The following is a 16,676-nucleotide window of genomic DNA, read 5'->3' on the forward strand; positions in this document are numbered from 1 at the left end:
TATATATATATATATATATATATATATACACACACACACACATACGTATATATATATACACACACACACACACATATATATATATATATATATATACACACGTACACACACACATATATATATATGCCATGCTTTTGTTGTTCAATTAAAACAATTAAATACAATACAGTACGTCATATGTAGGGCCTAAAAACCCAGGAGGTTTGCAGTTTTTCAGTCGCAGCGTGCCAGTATATGTGCTGTGCTCACTTGCTTGGTGTGCAGCTAGAGTGCCAACTGTAATTTTTTTCACGTTCACCCCAGTAGCATTGAGTCATGTCACTCGGTGGTGGTGGGCCAAAGGAGTATCGTACTGCAAGGACCAAGAGCTAAAGCATACCAAAAAGAGGCCATGCCCGGACTATCTTCTTTAACACATTAACAGATGAGTCGAATTTTCCATAATTAGTTAATGTAAACAGAAGAATCAGTCAGTGAACTGACCAATAGGAAAACATCCTGAAATGTTGTGAAAATCATAGTGCCAGGCAGTCACAGCTATTATTATTAGCACCAACCACAAAGTAGATGGAGAACAAACATTTTGACTCAAATAGTATTATGGTACAACCTATACAACCTAGCTGACTAAAGCTAGCTGACTAATGCTAACTTTGTGTGAAAACCTGCAGAAATAACGGGACTTACCTTCTGCTCACTTTCCTTGCAATTCTTCTCCATATTAATCCAACCAGTAGAGGCAGATGGTCACCCCACACTGACTCTTGGTTTGGTTTCGACACTTTCCTTATGCGCTTCTTCACATGGGGTTCAGTTGTTCTTGTCTAGACTTTAAGTGCCTTGAGATGGCTTCTGTTGTGAATTTGTGCTGTATAAATAAACTTGACTTGATACCACAATGGCAAGCGTTTTGTTCTCCCCTTCGCCCACAGCCAGAAGTGGAAAAACTCTGATAATGCAATGATGCTGTTAGGGGGTTAGGGTTAATATTATTGTTGTGGATTAAGGTTATAGTTTGGGGTTACGGTTAGATTTAGGGGTTGGGTTGGTGGTTAGGGTTTAACTTTGGGGTTAGGGTAAATGTTATTGTTTGGGGATTAGAGGTTAAAGAGTTGAGGTTAAGGTGAGGGGTTATGGGTGAGGTTAGGGTTTAGGTAAAGGCTAGGATTTCCGTTAAAGATAAGGTTCATGATTAGATATAGGGATCAGGGTTAGATTAGAGTTAGGGTTAAGGGTTAGTCTAGGGGTGAGAGTTAAGGTTAGGGCAAGGGTTTTGTTTAACATAGGGGTTAACATAGGGGTTAGGGGAAGAGTGACGGGTTGGGGTTAGAATTAGGTTTAGGGATACATGTTTAAGGTTGGAGGTAATTTTAGGGTTATGGGTTTGAACCAAGGTTCGGGGTTATGGTTTAGGGTACGGGTTATGAGTTATGGTGAAGGGTTTAGGAGATAGTGCCTGAAATTCACTTCCGTAACCAAGATTAAATGAGTTTTGGAATCAATTTAGGGAGCACAATGATTTTTTTTCCCATATATCATTTCTTTATTTAGTAATCGATTTATTTATGTATTAATCTATGAACTATGTATTAAATATTAAATAATGCACAGTCCTTGTGGTGAGCTGAATGATAAACGGAGGGAGGTTCCGGCTGGCTCAGTACTCCTTTGTTTTCTGTTTGCTTGGAATATAGGGCAGTACAGTTTGGGTGCTCTTATCCGACACAGTTTGTGTGCTGCTGTTTCTGAGCAGTTTTTTGCGGCAGCCGGGGTTCAGGAGGCCTTTCCTGGGTAATGTGTGCGCTCCCGTCATGCTTCTCGCTGACGGGGGAACGTAAGAGGGGTCGAAGCAGTTGTGGAGGAGCGAGTGCTCAGAGGAAGAACGTTTGGGGGTGAGCGGCTCAGCCAGGAGGCTTGCCTCACTGTCGCTGTCAGGCGTGCCACGGCCGCTCTTGTCGTCTGGTAGGTCCTCCTGCTGCTCTTCGTCGTCGTCGTCACAGCACAAGGCATGGTAGAGGATCTTGTCACTGAATCGGACCCTCTCCCTTGTCTTGTGGCTGTGTGTGGAGCTGCTAGCCTCTTCGCTGGATGAATCCGGAGTGATGATGCGCGGCCCGTTGGGGATTGGCAGCCCGCCGTTCATCTGTGAGTAGACAGAGGCGGTGGCCATAGGGGGCAGGGTGGGCGTCTGGGTGGGTATGGTCCCGCGGCCTGGGGGCGCTCGAGGGTAGTACCCCATCGGTGGCTCGCTGGACATCCGGGCGCAAGCCCCGCTGGCAGACTCCAGGTAGCCGCAGAACTCCCAGCTGTCGGACAACACGTCAGCGTTGAGGAAGTCGAGGCGGAAGGCTTCCCCGAGGCCACGCTCGCTGCTGGACGTGCTGCTCGCTGTTGCTACCGTCCAGTCATCTGGATCCAGGTCAAAGTCAAAGTCTGATGTCAGTTTATCGATCTGGCCCACCACCTGGAAGGAAAAATAGCAGAGGTGGGACTACGTTTCATTTGTGCAGGTGATAGTAAGTTTGATTCTTAACCTTCAAATTTTTAAGCAAGTCCCCAGGAAATTACTTGCAAGTAGAGTCAAGTCATTAATGTGACGGGTAAAGCAAAGACTTGCTTTACCCGTCACATTAATTTGCACATTTGCCACTTTGTACTCATTATCTGTAATTTACTTGCATTAGTTGGCTTTAGTAAAACCTATGTAAGCAGGGCTAGAACACGCAAACTCCACACAAGAAGGCCTGAGTTGAGATATTAACCACAAGGCCACTGTGCTGCCCAAAATGCTCGTTAGATTCTACCTCAGCTGACTTTGGAGAGGTCGTGTACACCCTTTACTGGTCACTGTTCAGTCAAAGGCGGCACGGTGACCGACTGGTTAGAGCGTCAGCCTCACAGTTCTGAGGTGCGGTCTTCAATCCCCGGTCCCGCCTGTGTGGAGTTTGCATGTTCTCCCCGTGCCTGCGTGGGTTTTCTCCGGGCACTCCGGTTTCCTCCCACATCCCAAAAACATGCATGGTAGATTAATTGAAGACTCTAAATTGCCCGTAGGTGTGAATGTGAGTGCGAATGGTTGTTTGTTTGTATGTGCCCTGCGATTGGCTGGCAACCGGTTCAGGGTGTACCCCGCCTCCTGCCCGATGATAGCTGGGATAGGCTCCAGCACGCCCGCGACACTAGTGAGGAGAAGCGGCTCAGAAAATGGATGGATGGATGTTCAGTCAAAATGCACATACAGTACATAGACAACCATTTGTGCTCACGCTGTCACTGAGTGACAACTGAACCTACACTGCCTGCACATAAGGCAAGTAAACCACTATACCGTCAGTGACCGTACAGGATTGAAGGTCACGGGCATTCAAAGTTGGCTTTTGTCCTTACTACTTACGTGCAGAGATTTCTCTAGATTCTCTGAATCTTTTGATGATGTTATGGACAGTAGATGATGGAATCCCTAAATTCCTTGCAATTGTACGTTGAGAAATGTGGTTCTTAAACTGTTGGACTACCTGCTCAGTTGTGAACCTTGCACCATCCTTGCTTGTGAACAACTGAGTCTTTTGTGATGCTCCTTTAATCATGAATCTCACGTTTCCAATTAACCTGTTCACCTTTGGAATGTTCCAAACAGGTTTTTTTTGGGAGGGGGAGAATTCTTCAACTTTCCCTGTCTTTTGGCATCAAATTCAAAATGGGTGAATATTTGCAAACCCCCCCACTACATGGTAAGTGACTCAAAATGCTAGTTATTCCCATATTAGAAGACAAACGGACAGCGGGGCCAATAGGGAGTGCATGAGGAATGGAAGAAGGACAGGAATTTTTCACAGCACAGTATCTACAAATCTCCTTTCACTCTGCTCTGTTTGCCTTGGTTCAGAGCGATCAGATTTCCACTTCAAAAAAGTACTTCTTCAGTAGTCATTGAGAAACTGCGAAAACCTTGCTGCATTAAACACATCGGTCAGAATGGATGCTAACAAACAATAAGGGAGAATAAGGCTCTCCTGCTTTTATCGGAGGGCAGCAAGAAAGCTGATCGCTGTAGCCAAGTGGAGACTGTGGCGTATAATACAGCAGAATCCAGAGCTAAGGCACAGCACAGGGTAAATTCAGTAACTTTTTTGAATTTTTTTGAGATTTTGAAAGGAATTTTATAGATGCCACTATAAAATTAAGGAATTTATTAGAATAAGGTCAGATGTCTTGTTTATCGTTATCCATGTTGATGTAGCCGCTGTGCTCGGGCCCACGCTGTGGTCAATCTGTGTTTCCCCCCACATGGCTTCACAGCTTTGCACAGCTCAGCCCACCAAAAATCTGGTGTGCTACATACATAAAGCCACAATGATTTATTCCTTCTCTGATGTTCCAGCACATTTCCAAATGGCGTGAACAGAGGACTCACTTGGGGTGGTGGTGAGCAGGAACGGGTTCCCACTCGTGATAAATAAATCATGATAGCAGGTGGAGCTGAATATTAGAGAGAAGCACTCTTGTAATGACGAACCGCATGGATTCCATTTCCCAAATCACCACCCGAACTGAGCAGGCGAAGCTCTCCGGAGAATTTTTACTGACCATTGCTCTACGTCACGGCGTCATGTCAGAGACGAGGGAGCCACAAGTGGCCTCCTTCATTCTGACCCTCAATTACACAGCCCAATCATCTCTGACAGGTGTCGAGGTACAGTAATAAACCCCCGGCTGACGCTGCCTGGCCTGCCTCTCCATTAAAGCGACTCTTTGAGCGGTGGAGTGACCTGACTCTGATTTGATCAAGTGTTGTGACGACAGTTGACTCTTGACTGCTGGCAGTGGAGGAGAATAATAGCAAAAAGGGGACTCACGTTCCTCTGAACGTCGAGGCAACCACTGCATCTTTAGATAATTTTAATGATAACTCCCACACACAATCACGGATATTATCATCGTTCTCAGCGCCTTCCGCAAAGACGTCATTTACAACAAAAAAGAAAGTCATAAAAGATTATTGACTACCATTCTTTTGCTATATTGCTTAACTGTGTTGCAAATGAAGTCTCTTCAGTCATCAGGAAATGTTGTCAATGCTTCATAAACTTTATAGAGTGACAGCTTCATAAAGTCCACAGGGGAATATACGCTGAACTCCAGCCTCCAACTGCACGCCACCGATTTATCATTGGGAGGTAAACAAAATGAATGAAGAGTCTAGTCTTGACTTTAGGAGACATTTTAACCACTCAGCCCAGCGTTAGTACCCCTTTGTTTTACCGGGGATGGCTGTGGGTATTTAAATTAAGAATGCTGCTGAAGGAGCATCTGGTTGCTTTCACAAAGAGAAAATCAGGGCATGTCAGGAGCATGTGCAACACTTTGGCATGGTGACCATGCACCTAAATTCCAGGAGATGATTACAAAAAAAAGGGAATACTATACCAGCCTGTCTCCTTGGTATCTCTTCCAGTGTTTTTGTCAAGCGTTAGCAAGTGTGTCAGAGTCATGATTACTGGAGATGATCGCCAATAGTCATGCAGAAGACTGGACAGAAGTGTTGCTTCTGTTAAGTGATCATTTGCACTTTTACTGGTTTTATTTTGTAACTACTACTACTTTGGCTGAATAGGACTCTCATCCAGGTGTTCGGAGGGCTCCGTCTGGGTTTTGACCACTTAACATCAAAGTGGCACCCAAGAGTCAGATCGTTCTTGGAATACTTAGCCATAGTGTCTAGCATTAAATGTCCCATTTGGGCTCCCTCAACAAACTTATTGTTTGACACAAAGTTGCCAAGGATTTTCTTCTGGAACTTGCTACCAGAAGACTGTGGTAAACTAGTAAATGTAAAGGTCTCACAGCCATAAATCAAGACCTGGAGCAGCAGGACTCCAAAGAGTTGGACCTATATCTCGTAACACCAAACACTTTGATCCCCATGCTAGGCCCTGAGTTAATAGAGTAGTAAGAAGAGTGGCTGTCTTTGGTAAGATAAGAGGATCGTTTTCCATGCTCTTACTGCCTACAAACACAGTGCCGTGAAAAAGTATTTGCCCCTTTCTCAAATTCTTTTTTTGTTGTTGTTGCATAGTTTCCCCACAAACAAATGTATATATCAGACAATGATAAACCAAGTAAACATTGAAAGCAATTTATAAATGATTTTTATTTATTTTTATTATTTTATTTATTAAGAAAAAAAAAACATTCAAAGCTACTGGCTCTGTGTAAAAAAGTAATGGCCTCTCATGAATTAACTGTAGCTAATAAATTGTATTTTTTTTGGGGGGGGGGGGGGGGGGGGGAGCTACGTTCATTATCACTGACCACACCAAAGCCTGATTACCTCCAGGGCTGTTTAATCAAAGGTTTCAAAAAACTGCAACAAAATGTCACAGTCGTAAGAAATACAAGAACAGATGGGAAATAAAGTAATTGATATCTATCAGTCTGAAAAGGGTTACAAAGCCCTTTGTTAAGCTTTAGGACTCCAGTGAACTACAGTGAAAGCCATTATCCACAAACGGAGAAAACATGGTACAGTGGCGGACCTTCCCAGGGGTGGCCAGTCTACAAAAATTACCCCAAGAGCCCAGCGACGACTCATCCAGGAAGTTACAAAACAACCCAGGACAACACCTGACGAACTACAAGTCTCCCTTGCCTCAGTTAAGGTCAGTATTCAGAACTCAACAATGAGGAAGAGCTGGGGAAGAAATGGGATCCATGGCAGAGTTCCAAGACAAAAAACACTTCTAACCAAAAAAAGAATGAATGAGTCCCACGACTTTTATGAATATTCTATGGACTGACGAGACGAAAGCTTAACTTTTTGGAAGGTGTATGTCTTGTTATGTCTGGTATAAATGTAACACAGCATTTTAATCATACCAACAGTCAAACATGGTGGCGGTAATGTGATGGTCTGGGGCTGGCTTACTACTTCAGGACCTAGACGACTTGCTATGACTGATGGAACCATGAATGCTTCTCTTTACCAGAAAATTCTGAAGGGGAATGTTAGGCCATCAATTCGTGACCTCAAGCTGAAGCGCACTTGGGTTAGGGGCCATTCAGATCGATAAGTAGGTCAAGTAAAGCTCCCAAAAAATAATTGGTGCACTAGTGGTGAGCAAGTCTGCATCACAGTTTTGAGGTTGCGGGTTTGAGTCTAGGCTCAGCGCTCCTATGTGGACATTTCTCTAGCTTACTCTCACATTTCAAAAACATGTTTGTTCGGTTAATTGAAGACTTTCAATTGTTCACAGTTGTGAATGGTTGTTTGTCTATGTGGCTGGTGGCAGTCTGGTGTGTACCCCGCCTCTCGCCCAAATACAGCTGGGAGGAGATCCAGCTCACCTGCGACCCCGATGAGGACAACCGGTATAGAAAATGAAAGGATGGATGTGTCAGTAGTCTACTGTCTCCTGATATCGTTTCCAGGGTTTTTCATACCTGGAAGAGGTACACAACCCAGCTGTTTGTGAACAAAGGATTTTAATTTGGATTGGTTTGTAATGTTTGACAAAAAAGGACCACTGTGCGAGGATCGAGACTGCTTTGTTACCTTCCCATACTAATTAATCAACCTCCAACTGGCTAGCGGTGATTTGCTTGCCACTCATGATCTAAAGGTAGACATTTCTTTTGACAGTTCATTTTAGAAATACATTTCTCTCCTAATCTGTTCAAATTTGAAAAGGAACAGGTTATGTTACACTTTTTTTGTGCATGAAACACTTTAATAGCCTTCATTGCAAAACAGAGACGCATAATTTACGACCATATGGATGCTGAGTGTTTTCATTTGCCCATGGATTTTCATCAAACGTGCAAGGTGCGGATTAAAGGTGCTAAAATGTCAAGTGTGTGTTGTGGCAAAGCGGTGCGATTCCATCTGAAGTGCTCTGTCGTTCTCAAACATCCAAAGGATGCTGATGACAAAAGCAGAGGTTAACGTTTATGTGAAATACTTTGACATCCTACACTTCCAAAGTAGTGTATATATATATATATATATATACTATATATACTATTCATTTTATTCACTCTACACTCAGAGAACATTCATCCGCTGGGGGCTTCTTTACTTTGTCTTCCAAGAGCTTTTTCCGAAGACCTTTTTAAAGACCTGCCCACGTGACATATTAAGGAGTTTCAAAAACCGCCCAAAAAAACATTAAGGATTCATGGATGCAAAGTGGTGTGATGGAAAAGCAAACGAAGCTCTATTAGCAGCCGCGAAAAAGCAAATCTTTGCTTGTGTTAAAGCCTGCCTGAGGTGTCAAAACCACAGGATATTAAGCATCTGCAAATGTGATCACGTGTACTACTGCATGTTGAATACCCTTAGGATGAACATTTTCATTATTATACTGTACATTATCAACATATGTTTAATGTTTTGGGGCGTTTTCCTCACAGTTCCTACGTGGTTTTATTTCTTTTTAGAACTGCACGGCGGACTGTATTATATGACTGTACAGTGTATGGCTACCCAGAGATTCACCGCGCCTGCTTCATACAATTGTATTGTAATGGAAAGAGATTTGACTTCAGCAGCAACTTACAGGAAATGAAGATATTTAAAGGTTGCTCAAATAGTTCACTGGTACTAAGTGCTCTGTTTTCTTATGACATTTTTCAGATACTAGCGGCATATTTACAGACGACTTCACACTACCATTCCATATCGAGGCTATTTATACAGAAAAAAAGCTGGAAAAATGCTGCCTTTTACAGGTAGTCTAAAAGGGTCTCGAAATAGGGTTCCCTTCAGTGGGCTGATTGTAACTGTGAAACCCTGTAAATGTTTACACTGTTCATCATATAAATACATTTCATTTAATTATGTGCAATTTTTATCTACCAAGAAATCTCTTGTCTCTTATATCTTTTAACTTATAAACGTTGAGTTCCTTGTACAGCGTGTTCCAAAGAATAGAAAATTTGAAAAATGAATATCTGAGTAACTACTATACATTCTCTGTAAATGGGACTTGTGTAAAAGAAAATGAAAGATACAACATATTCAAATGATATCGCTTTTATCACTGATTTCACAAATCAGACATTTTCTTTCTGCCTTTTTTTGTGTGCTATACAAATGTGCCTTCCAGTTGGCGTTCTTTTCATTGAATTTCTTTGAAAATGCATGCCGCACACACTCATTTATTTGTTTTGTTGTTCACTGCAAAATTATGTTTATTGGAACACCCTTTTAACTTTTACTCCCTACATTTGAAAACAGATATACTGTAGGTACGGTACTTTCTATTTCTTACTTTGTCAAAATTGGCTTGTTACTTTTTTTTAACCTCTGCAGATGTCAACACAATGTAAAAAACACGCAAATAGAGGGAGGTCGACTATGGTTAAGAAGTTTATTGATTAAGATCTTGGTTTCTCTTTTAAGTTGGAATAAACAGGGACACAGCAGCAACTTGGAGGAACGTGATTCAGGAGCATTAACGACGATGACACAACAGATTCAGAGAAGCAAGATATTCCCCATTCAAGGCGTTATTTAGGAAATTGTCAGCTACAAGAATGATTGTGGCAAATGCGTTGTCTCTCCAGCCTACAAATCACAAGCTTCTGGCATAAAAAAAATATCTGTCTAATGTGAAAAAAACACATAAATAACACAAGGTGTATTTTTTCAGTTTTGAGATTTTTTTTTTAATCAATTCACAACTTTAGCAAAGCTACGGGAATACGTTTTGACAGCTGAGCCAATGCTAACTACCTCTTAAACAACACGTGGCGCACAAGGTGATTTTTTTCCCCTTCTTATGTAAGTTAATAAAAGAAGGAAACCATTTTGTGTGGGAAAGTTCTTAATTGTTTAAAATTTTGCCAAGTTATTAAAATGGGGCAACCAGTTCTGGGTGTACCCCGCCTCCTGCCCGATGACAGCTGGGATAGGTTCCACCGCTCCCGCGACCCTTGTGAGGAGAAGCGGCTCAGAAAATGGATGGATGGATGGATATTAAAATGGGTATTGTATATAATTGACAGTAAAAATCTTTTTTTCCTTTTTAAATTTTTGTACTTAAAGTGAGCTAGATTGAAATGATAAATACATTTAATTTTACAACTACTGACCTCTACTACTGAAATACAGTAGTATATATTTATAATTTATTCCTATAAGTTAAAAAAATGTTAAAAAACAAAAAGATTTTGTTGAGAACATAATATGATACACTGTCGCCGCCATGTTTTAGCGTGTGCAAAGCACAGACATGCAAACACCAAAGGCATGAAAAAGGTGACAAAAACTATAATTACTATACTATACAAAAATATACTATACTATATATATATTTTTTTATTTTTACATAAATTAAGCAATCCGGAAGACTGCAGAGTACAATGAGGCAAAAAAAAGAAGAAGATATTGCTTCACGCAGAAAAACCTATTTACACCGCTCAAGTACATGTTGATATACAAATTTAATATTAAAATTTAATTTGCCTCATTTCTTTGCCTTTTTGTTATGGCCTCCAACTTGAGCCAGGCCCATCTCCACCGGCACCTGATGCCTGCTTCAAGCTGTGCCACATGAATAGCATCCGCCTGTTTAAGCACTCTCATTCTAGAAAATAATTGATTAAAATCAACGTCTGTTTCACTTCATTTTTCACTATTACCAACTTCAAAGGCCAATCCCAAATGCATTCTCCAGGAAAATATTAAGTACAGTATTTTTCAATTTTTATTGGCCATTTCTGAATTTGAAGTTAGTTCATTCTGTGTTGTGACATAATTCCTAACATCACTCCCTCACTTAATACATTTAACATTAACATCCATAAACTAATTAGATAATTGTAGGTGTACTAGCGGATCAGCTCTTGTCGCCGATATTACATGTACTCCGCGGTTCCGCTGGAAACGCAACAAGGGCCACGACCTGAAGCACCTCAACGTGAAAATACGAAAGACCAGTGCAACAAATGCGACACTGGCTGATCTGATGAGAAAACAATTTGCTTAAACGTAAAATAGAGGATGTCCGCTCCAGAGGTGGGTAGAATAGCCAAACATTGTACTCAAGTAAGAGTACTGTTACTTGACAATAATGTGACTCAAGTAAAAGTAAAAAGTAGTCTTCCAAAAAAGTACTTGAGTCAGAGTAAAAAGTACACAGTGAAATAATTACTCTAAGTACTGAGTAAATAGTGAGTAACTTCTTGTTTTCTTAACCACAGCATGAACATCAATTAAAAAAAAAAAAAGAATTACAAAGTAAATGTGAATGTGCATATTCTGATATTGCTGTGTGTGTTTGTGTGTGTGTGTATGCACAGTCAAAACTACAACAAAACATCTGCAATTTAATGCACGGTGTTTTCTCAAGTTAGAAGTGAGCTGAAATATGCACGTTAGGGCAGACAGTACCAGACATATGCTTTTGGATGCAATTTCCAATCAGGACGGAATGCAAAAAAGGAGGTAAGCATTCATAACTTTCCCAAAAAGAGAAAGTTGAGGAAACGGTGGGAGGATGCGGTCGGAAGAGTTGAGCTGCCGAAAGATCCGCTGCTGTGTTCTCGTCACTTCAGCCCAGATTTTTTCTTTTTATTCTTTCTTCACAAGGAGCCTAAACGGCCGCGTGTGACAAGCAAAAGGTGAGCAAAAAGACGCGAAAGACGGGAGGCGCTGGCCACGTAACTTGATGAGCCCACTTTAGCAGTAGCTTCAAATACACCACTGAATATGACCAACTGGAGTTTCTTCACACCCGTCATCTTCATCCTCATTTCTTGTGACTTCCTCACTCTACTCATTTCCGATCACACTCATGCTCAAACTGAAATGGCTGAACAGCATTCATCGCTGCCAGGGGGTGCTACTGTGGCTACTGCTAAAAACTCTGGCGTCGGGCACTTCCCCATTTGTCGTCACTAACCAGAAAACACTGCAATGAAACAACAACAAAACATTATTATTGAAAAGGCGGCTCAGTGGGCGACTGGTTAGAGCCTCTTCCTCATAGTTCTGAGGACCGGGGTTCAATTCCCGACCCCGCCTGTGAGGAGTTTGCATCTTCTCCCTGTGCCTGCGTGGGTTTTCTCCAGGCACTCCGGTTTCCTCCCACATCCCAAAAACATGCATGGTAGGTTGATTGACAACTCTAAATTGCCCGTAGGTGTGAATGTGAGTGCGAATGGTTGTTTGTTTGTATGTGCCCTGCGATTGGCTGGCAACCAGTTCAGGGTGTACCCCGCCTCCTGCCCGATGATAGCTGCGATAGGCTCCAGCATGCCTGCGACCCTTGTGAGGAGAAGCGGCTCAGAAAATGGATGGACGGATGGATGGATGGATGGATGGATATTATTGAAAGTTGTATCGTATTGTTATGTTACTCAAGTTGAAAGATCCTATATTCACTTTAAGTACATTTCAGAGTATGTACTTTTTTACTTTTACTTCAATACAGGTGTTGAATCAATACCTCTACTTTTACTAGTATTTTTAAAATAGTGCTACCCTGCTACTTGTGGAGGATAAGGGCAAAGACCTGCTTGCAAAAAGCGAAAATCTGCAAGTCATTGTTTTTTTTTTCCTTAATAAATAAAAGTTCACTTGGGTTATATCTGTCTGATATTTACATTTGTTTGATGATCTTAAACAAAGTGGGGAAACTATGGAAAAATATAAGAATTTGAGAAGGGGGCCAATACTTTTTCACGGCATTGTTCATAGTGTATGTATGTGAATAATCAGTAGAGTCAGTCATGTCCAGGTGTACACGGGCCACAGAAAAAGGTCTAGGACACGGGTCTTGAGTTTGAGAACTTCACACCAGTAGGGAGAGCCCTGAAGAAAATTAATAAATAAATAAATAAACCACACTCACACTCACTGTAGGGTGTGCTGGAGCCTATGCCAGCCGACACCCTGGTCGCCAGCCGATTGCAGGGCACATACAGACAATCAACCATTCACACTCACACCTATGGAAAATTTTGAGTCCTCAATTAACCTACCATGCATGTTTTTGGGATGTGGGAGGAAACCGGAGTACCCGGAGAAAACCCACGCAGGCACGTGGAGAACATGCAAAGTCCACACAGGAAGGCCAGAGCCTGGATTTGAACACACAACCTCTGACCTGTGAGGCGGATGTGGTAACCAGTCAGTACGCAGAAGGAAAGCAAATTTCCACTCAAACCGAAATGTGCATTGGATTTGCCTTTTAAACAGACACAGCGGGTTTGGCTGTATATTAATATGTTGTTCGCCAGGTCAACATATGGCTCGTATTCCCCCCATTGATGAAAAAAACAATCTTCGACATAATCCTTGTGGAGAGAATTACATTTCCCAAGTTAGGGCTTAGTGTTGTATATTTGCATATTTACTGGCGAATTAAATGGACGGCAGTACAGCTGGTACATGTGTAAATAAATCAGGTGTGAGTTGCCAGGATAAATGAAACGTAACACTCTCGCTGAATGCCTCTTAAAAAAAAGAAAGAACGAATGCACCATAGGAGTGAACTTCATTACTGCGTTCGAGTGGACCCGCGCCATCTGTTCGGGCGCCACGCGTCGTTTTCACAGGGCTCTGCAGTGCTTGCTTGTTAATTATAAAGCATCCGGTGTCTAGCGTCTCCTTTGTTTGGTTCCCAGGGAAGAAAATACAGGGAGAAACGCGTTTGTTGGGGGCCATTCGAACACATCTCATCGTCATTATTTCTTGCTGCACCTGCACTGGATGCAGCTAAGCTCCACCATGATCGCATATACACTTGTAAAAATATCACTATTTGCAAATAGTAGTTTCCTTTCTGTAAAGGAAAACTATATTTGATACTAATAGCACTTTTTTCAAAATATATGGAATACAATTTGAAGCGTTCCCAATGCATCTGTGTATGGGGAAAAAAAAGTTCTTCGAAGGATTTCATAGTAACTTTTTTTTAAACGCACCACTGTATTCTCAACACAACCTTATCCTCATTCAAATTCTTAACATGTGAATAGAGCACTCACATAGTGCTGTTGTGATTTATTTCATCCCCTGACAGCTCATTTATCATCCCAGACTTGTTGGCCTGCAAAAAAGAAAACACAAAAGTCCACTCTCTTGAACACCTTTCCTTCCAATTGCATTTTGGGAGCGTTTTTGAGCGTCAGATGTCATTGAATCTTATTACATTCTGTTCTGTTGTTGGGAGAGAAAACAAAACAAAAGAGAACGACGTTCAAGGGAATAAATCATTCCATTCAGTGTTTGGTCCTTTTGTTTCTCAATTGCTAACCAAAACAACAGTACCTACCAGGTACAGCACCACTATTGCTGCTCAGTACAATGTGACTTCAATCATAAATAAAAACAAATTAACACCATACGATAGACCTCATCTTCATGTGATGAGACTCCTGCACCAAGTGTTAGTCACCATGTCCATCTATTAATGTTTTTTTTATACTCAGTTAATAATGTTTTTTTGATTGTAGCAATGGTTAACCTTTTCTTTTTTCTTGCACTTGTATGGCAGTTATGGATGTTAAAATGTTACTGACAAATATTGCCTTTTGCCTGCTTAGTGCCTTTGAGCTTGGCAACCATGTTGTTGTACCAAATCAAGCCTTGCAGTAAATAATGCCCTCTTACCCAAAGCTTGTTGACTTAGGTATCAGTTAAATGGGACATATAATACATACATACATGGAACAAATCATTTTTAATTGGTGATGTACAAATACAGAGAACCCCCGCATATTTACAGTTTGGTGTTCGCAAAGTCACCTATTCTCAGACTTTTTGGGGAAACGATTTGCTGTTTTGTGCTCAGGTCAAAGCGATCAATATATTACTTTGGCGCTATCTTATTGCATCTTGGTGCCAAGGGACTATGTAGAAGTTAATTGAGGAGCTTAATTCAGACAAAAGTATTGCTTTTCTGCCGCGTGACATCTTTTTTTCATATACCTCCCCCCCCCCCCCCCCCAACCCCCCAAAAAATGTTAGAAAAAGAAAAGTCATTCATATATTGGTCCAACTGTGATGTCACATTAGAGATAATTAAAATATTAAGTTTTTTCAACCATGACCTGGCTGCTACCTGGGCAAAAATCCACCATTTTCTTTTTCCATAAGCGCCACAGAACCACTATAACTGTGTGTCAAAGTCAAAACCTATGCAGAGGTACAGTGTTTTTGGACGCAAAGGTTAGTCAGAAAACCCCTATATTCATTTTATTTTAAAAATAATTAACCATAGTACCAACCTACACAAAGAAGAGCAAAGTGACTAAGTTCATGCCGTACTCACGTTGGCTCATTTGCATGATACATAAAAGTCCCCCCAAAACTGGCTGATTAGAGAGGGTGAAAAGTCTGCTGTAATTTCCTCGGGTATTTTCACCAAAGCATGTCACAGACATTCTATTAAAACACCCAGGAATGCAAAACATGTCATTCTCTTTGTTTTAAAGTTACTTTCCAAGTAAACGCCAAGTGGCAATGTAAAGCACCACTGTATTTCTATATTTGAATGCCCTTCAATAATGATCAATAATGCCCTGGCTCTCCCTCCTTCCCCCAAGTGTAATCTGTTGTAACATGCATTCATCATATTCTGAAGAGAGATACAGTAAATGCAGGCGTGTACTGTAATTTCTCGTGTATAATGTGCACCCCGAAAGTTGACCTAAAAATTCTGGAAAACCTCTTTCTTTCTTATTTACTTGCTCATATTTTGAAATTCACAGCTGTATTTTTATTGAGTAAATGAGAAAACACACAGTTGTGCTCATATGTTTGATTAGCCAGGCAGAATTAATAAGATGGTTACAATTCTTTAAAGAAAACATGAAGGGCCAGGCGAAACAGATTTAATTTTATTTTAATGGGATTCAAATTAAATGGTTAAGCATTTCAGAAAAGCATTATCATTAAACAACACATAACCATGAAGAAACTCATGATGGTTGTTGTTCAGTCATCAGTCATAATAAAAAAACAACAACAATATTTCACAAATTCCGCCAGGGTATGTAAACTGATGAGCACAAGTGTACATATATGCCGTCATACGTACCCATGTCATATTGGAATGAAAGTGTAGGCTACACCTTTTTCATAACCACTAGGTGGCGGTGGCATATTGGAATGAAAGTATACACCTTCCTCATAACCTCTAGGGGGCAGTAGCATATTGGAATGAAAGTGAAATTAATATGCAGTCATACGTACCCCTGTCATATTTGAATGAATGTGTAGGCTAGACCTTTTCCCCCCCCTATACCTATGTACAATGCGCTGAATTGACTTTTGACAATTTTTGGGGGGAAAAAATGTGCATTATACATGAGAAATTACTTGTTTCCTCATTAATGGTTACCATAAAAAAAAAGTATAGAACACTCAGGGCTGTGCTGTGTGTCTTGTATGATGGGTTATAATTTACCGTAACATCCAAGCTAATCTTATTAGCATGTTCAACCAGATCCCTCTGCTGGTCACTTATTACTATTAGTTTACTGACTGCATATCGGTACACAAACATTGTACAGTACCCTGTGATGTGACTATTGCGCACACGTACATTGCGATGACAATGCTCAAACGATATACTCTATTGTGCAGCCCTACTCAAGTGTGATCTTCATTTTCATGTTCCAGCCACACACAACGACGACAACTCAAGACGTTTGCAATTGAGCATTGC

The 16,676-nt window shown here is 41.1% G+C and overlaps 1 protein-coding gene across 3 annotated transcripts in view; it reads right to left on the reverse strand.

Moving 5' to 3' along the window:
* Positions 1-613: 613 nt before the first annotated feature.
* The window catches only part of insyn1 (inhibitory synaptic factor 1), a 105,485-nt gene continuing 89,422 nt past the window's right edge, over positions 614-16,676 (reverse strand). For all 3 annotated transcript variants that reach the window (XM_061765679.1, XM_061765681.1, XM_061765678.1), the window contains one exon: positions 614-2,464. In XM_061765679.1, coding sequence (XP_061621663.1) covers positions 1,658-2,464 — 807 coding nt within the window. In that variant the 3' untranslated portion in view covers positions 614-1,657. The remainder of the gene's footprint in view (positions 2,465-16,676) is intronic.

Source organism: Phyllopteryx taeniolatus, chromosome 2 (genome assembly GCF_024500385.1).
Source record: "Phyllopteryx taeniolatus isolate TA_2022b chromosome 2, UOR_Ptae_1.2, whole genome shotgun sequence".
NCBI classification, from domain to species: domain Eukaryota; kingdom Metazoa; phylum Chordata; class Actinopteri; order Syngnathiformes; family Syngnathidae; genus Phyllopteryx; species Phyllopteryx taeniolatus.